Raw genomic sequence first — 3,113 nt, forward strand, 5'->3', positions numbered from 1 at the left:
AAATACTAAATACTAACTCATTTAATATTTAAAGACATTACTTTAATTATCATGAATGTTCACGTGGCACAAACACAAAGCATGAAAATACATGATTTATCACTGTAATCTGACGTATATAGGATTTCATTGCGAGGAGCAATAACTCTTTAGTAGCAATGGCAATCAAAGTAGGATATGAAACTCTAGTAGAATTACGTGTGGCTGCATACATCTCCCGTTCATTTTGATAGCCAATAAAAAAATCTCTTGCACACTAAATGTACACAATAACAAAAAGCTGAGTCATACCACACACCAAGATGAGCTGACACGTGTGTTGGGTTGGTCTCGGTGTGGGTCGACATGTCGCATTCTCGCAGAATTCTTCTGTCTCTGATCTCGATGCACACGAAAGAACCCATGTTGCTAAACTTAGAGCATTCCGGAATCCGGCGAAATAGTGGAAAGCAGGAGTTCATGAGTTTGTTTTGCATTAAACGCAATTCCCAAAATTACCTACCATTTTCTGCACTAATGGAGACGATTCTAACGAATCATTTCATCAATTACCACATAATATAAATATTGTTAAAAGAAATATTTACTGAAATTTATTTCCTCCGTAAATTTCGGAGTAAATTTGACAGAATGTTTTCCGTCCTCCCAGTTATTTATAACTGAATTTTCAGTGGAAAATTACTTGTTCCTCTAAAATTAAAATGATTTGCATCTTCTTCGAACAGTTGTTCAAAGATTTTTTGAAATGCAAGCTATTATCCCGGTTCTTTCACCCTCCTGCCATCTAGCCGTTACAACCCCACGCATTTCATTGATTTTTCCACGACTGGCAACCCCTAGGCAAGGGTGATATTCCACCGGTGATGTCGTTGCCCAAATAAGGGAATGAAATCGCGCGCCAGCATCGCAAGTATCAAACAGCCGTGAACATGGAGATCATGAGATCGTCGGGCGTCAAACGGAAATATTCTCTCCACTTGTTGACTCGTTACAATTTTGTTTATTAATCACTACCAGTTATCATGTGACGCTTCTCAAAGGGTTGATAGGCATCACAGGCCTGTGTCGTGAGGTTGTGGGGTAAGGGTGAGTTCGTATGGTTCTATTGTTTTTTCTTTCATGTTTAATTACAAGAGTGGAAGCCTCTTCGCTCAGCGTCTAAGTGTGATAGCATCAGAAGGTGGACGTGTTGATTTGGTCTTTGCGTCTGTCTTTGCCAGTGTTTCCTTTCTAGACTCAATTTATTCAATCTTGCCACTGTAAATTGTTGTATTATACAAACAATACGTTCATTAAAATTTTCATTATTTTATGATTGCCCAAATAATTATTCAACGGGAGCTAATGATAATTCGAATCAATATTTCTACGTGAAAAGGACTCTCTGCAGTGACCCACATTCACGTTAACTAAATTCAATGGTTATTCGTTGGTTCGGATTTTTGGTCCACTGCCGAGTTGTGTCCAATTTATCGGAAAATTTTCCACCAACCAGCCTCGACGACTATTTAATAACGAATCCCCACCATGAGATGGGGTAGCAACAATTTAAATATTTTTTTATTCATTTGCGCTATACTTTATTGAACCGTTTTCATCATTAGTCATATTGTTTTTATGGCCACTGATTTAAAATATATGAAGTACGAAATTCGAGCGAGAATTATATTGAATTGGAAACTATAAGTCCATTCGACGAATTAATTAATTCAAATTGTTTAATAATTGTATAGATTGCCAGCGAAGGCCAACGGTTGAATTAATATTCCCCCTGTTTATTCATTTGGCAGCTGCCCTATGCGCTTAGCTTGAATTAATAGTTCACCTCACGTGCGAATTCGTTCCGACTTTCAGAACCGACATGTCTACTTTAATTATCATAATCACGTTACTTTTCATAAAATTATTTGGTCAATTTTGGGTTGCACATTGAATTGAAAATGTTTCATTGTGGCAGATGTATCGAGAGACGTGAGTTAGGAAGAGGAGAAAAGCGGATGATACACGAGTTTGCTTTTTTGTAAGGTACACGCAAAAAAAGCGTAAAATGGGAAAACTCCTGAGCCTTCTGGCTCGCGACGAGTCCACTTGCTGTACACCTCAAAAATATGACGTCTTCCTCGACTTTGAAAGTGAGTAAATTAGGTATTCTTAGGGAAAAATAAGAGCATTGCTAGGTGAATTCGTTATAATTCCTGATTCATGGTAAATTCCAGACGCTCAACCCTCGGACAATGAACGAGAGACTTTCGAAGCGGTACAAAGAGTTTTGAAAAACTCCGAGTCTATACTCGAGGAAATACAGTGCTACAAAGGCGCTGGCAAGGAGATTCGCGAGGCTATTTCAGCACCGACTGAAGAGTGCCAGCGCAAAGCGTACCTGACTGTTGCACCTCTAGTTGCCAAGCTCAAAAAATTCTATGAATTTTCCTTGGAACTTGGTAATTATCACTTTCACAGATACATTTCTTCCGATATGTTTTAACCATTTTTCTCAATTATCTTCCTTCTCAGAAATAGTGGTACCAAAGATTCTGGGTCAACTGTGTTCCGGAAATCTCTCACCCACACAGCACCTGGAAACCCAACAGGCCCTGGTGAAACAACTGGCAGAAATTCTTGAATTCGTTCTAAAATTCGATGAATATAAAATGAAAACTCCAGCGATCCAAAATGACTTCAGTTACTACCGTAGAACCTTGACTAGAGCATCACTAGTGAGACAAGACAATATAGAGAGTGACCTGGTGGTTGGTAACGAACTTGCCAACCGAATGTCCTTATTCTACGCTAATGCCACACCCATGCTTCGAGTACTGAGTCATGCTACCATAACATTTTTGATGGAGGTAAATTATTAATTGGACCTCAACAAGATTTTCAATTCTTCCCCTAACTGGCATCAGTGTCCCCATCGCTTAATCATTTTGCTAAAGGTGATCCTATTTTATGAGTAATCATTACTTTCATGTAATTTCAGAGGCAGGATATCCCAAGGGAAAATATCACTGAAACTATTGGGACAATGGCCAAAGTATGCTTGAGGATGCTGGAAAATCCGTAAGTTGAATACCGTTTTATACTCCATAATTAGACATCTCAATAATTTATTT

The 3,113-nt window shown here is 38.5% G+C and overlaps 1 protein-coding gene across 1 annotated transcript in view; it reads left to right on the forward strand.

Moving 5' to 3' along the window:
• The window catches only part of LOC105273972 (protein FAM49B), a gene marked incomplete in the record, with an annotated part of 9,684 nt that overhangs the window by 4,462 nt on the left and 2,109 nt on the right, over window positions 1–3,113 (forward strand). The window contains 4 exon segments of the mRNA XM_011316736.1: window positions 1,958–2,132; window positions 2,217–2,441; window positions 2,515–2,849; window positions 2,981–3,060. Coding sequence (XP_011315038.1) covers window positions 2,048–2,132; window positions 2,217–2,441; window positions 2,515–2,849; window positions 2,981–3,060 — 725 coding nt within the window.

The sequence above is a fragment of the Fopius arisanus genome, unplaced genomic scaffold (assembly GCF_000806365.1).
Source record: "Fopius arisanus strain USDA-PBARC FA_bdor unplaced genomic scaffold, ASM80636v1 scaffold00008, whole genome shotgun sequence".
NCBI lineage: Eukaryota > Metazoa > Arthropoda > Insecta > Hymenoptera > Braconidae > Fopius > Fopius arisanus.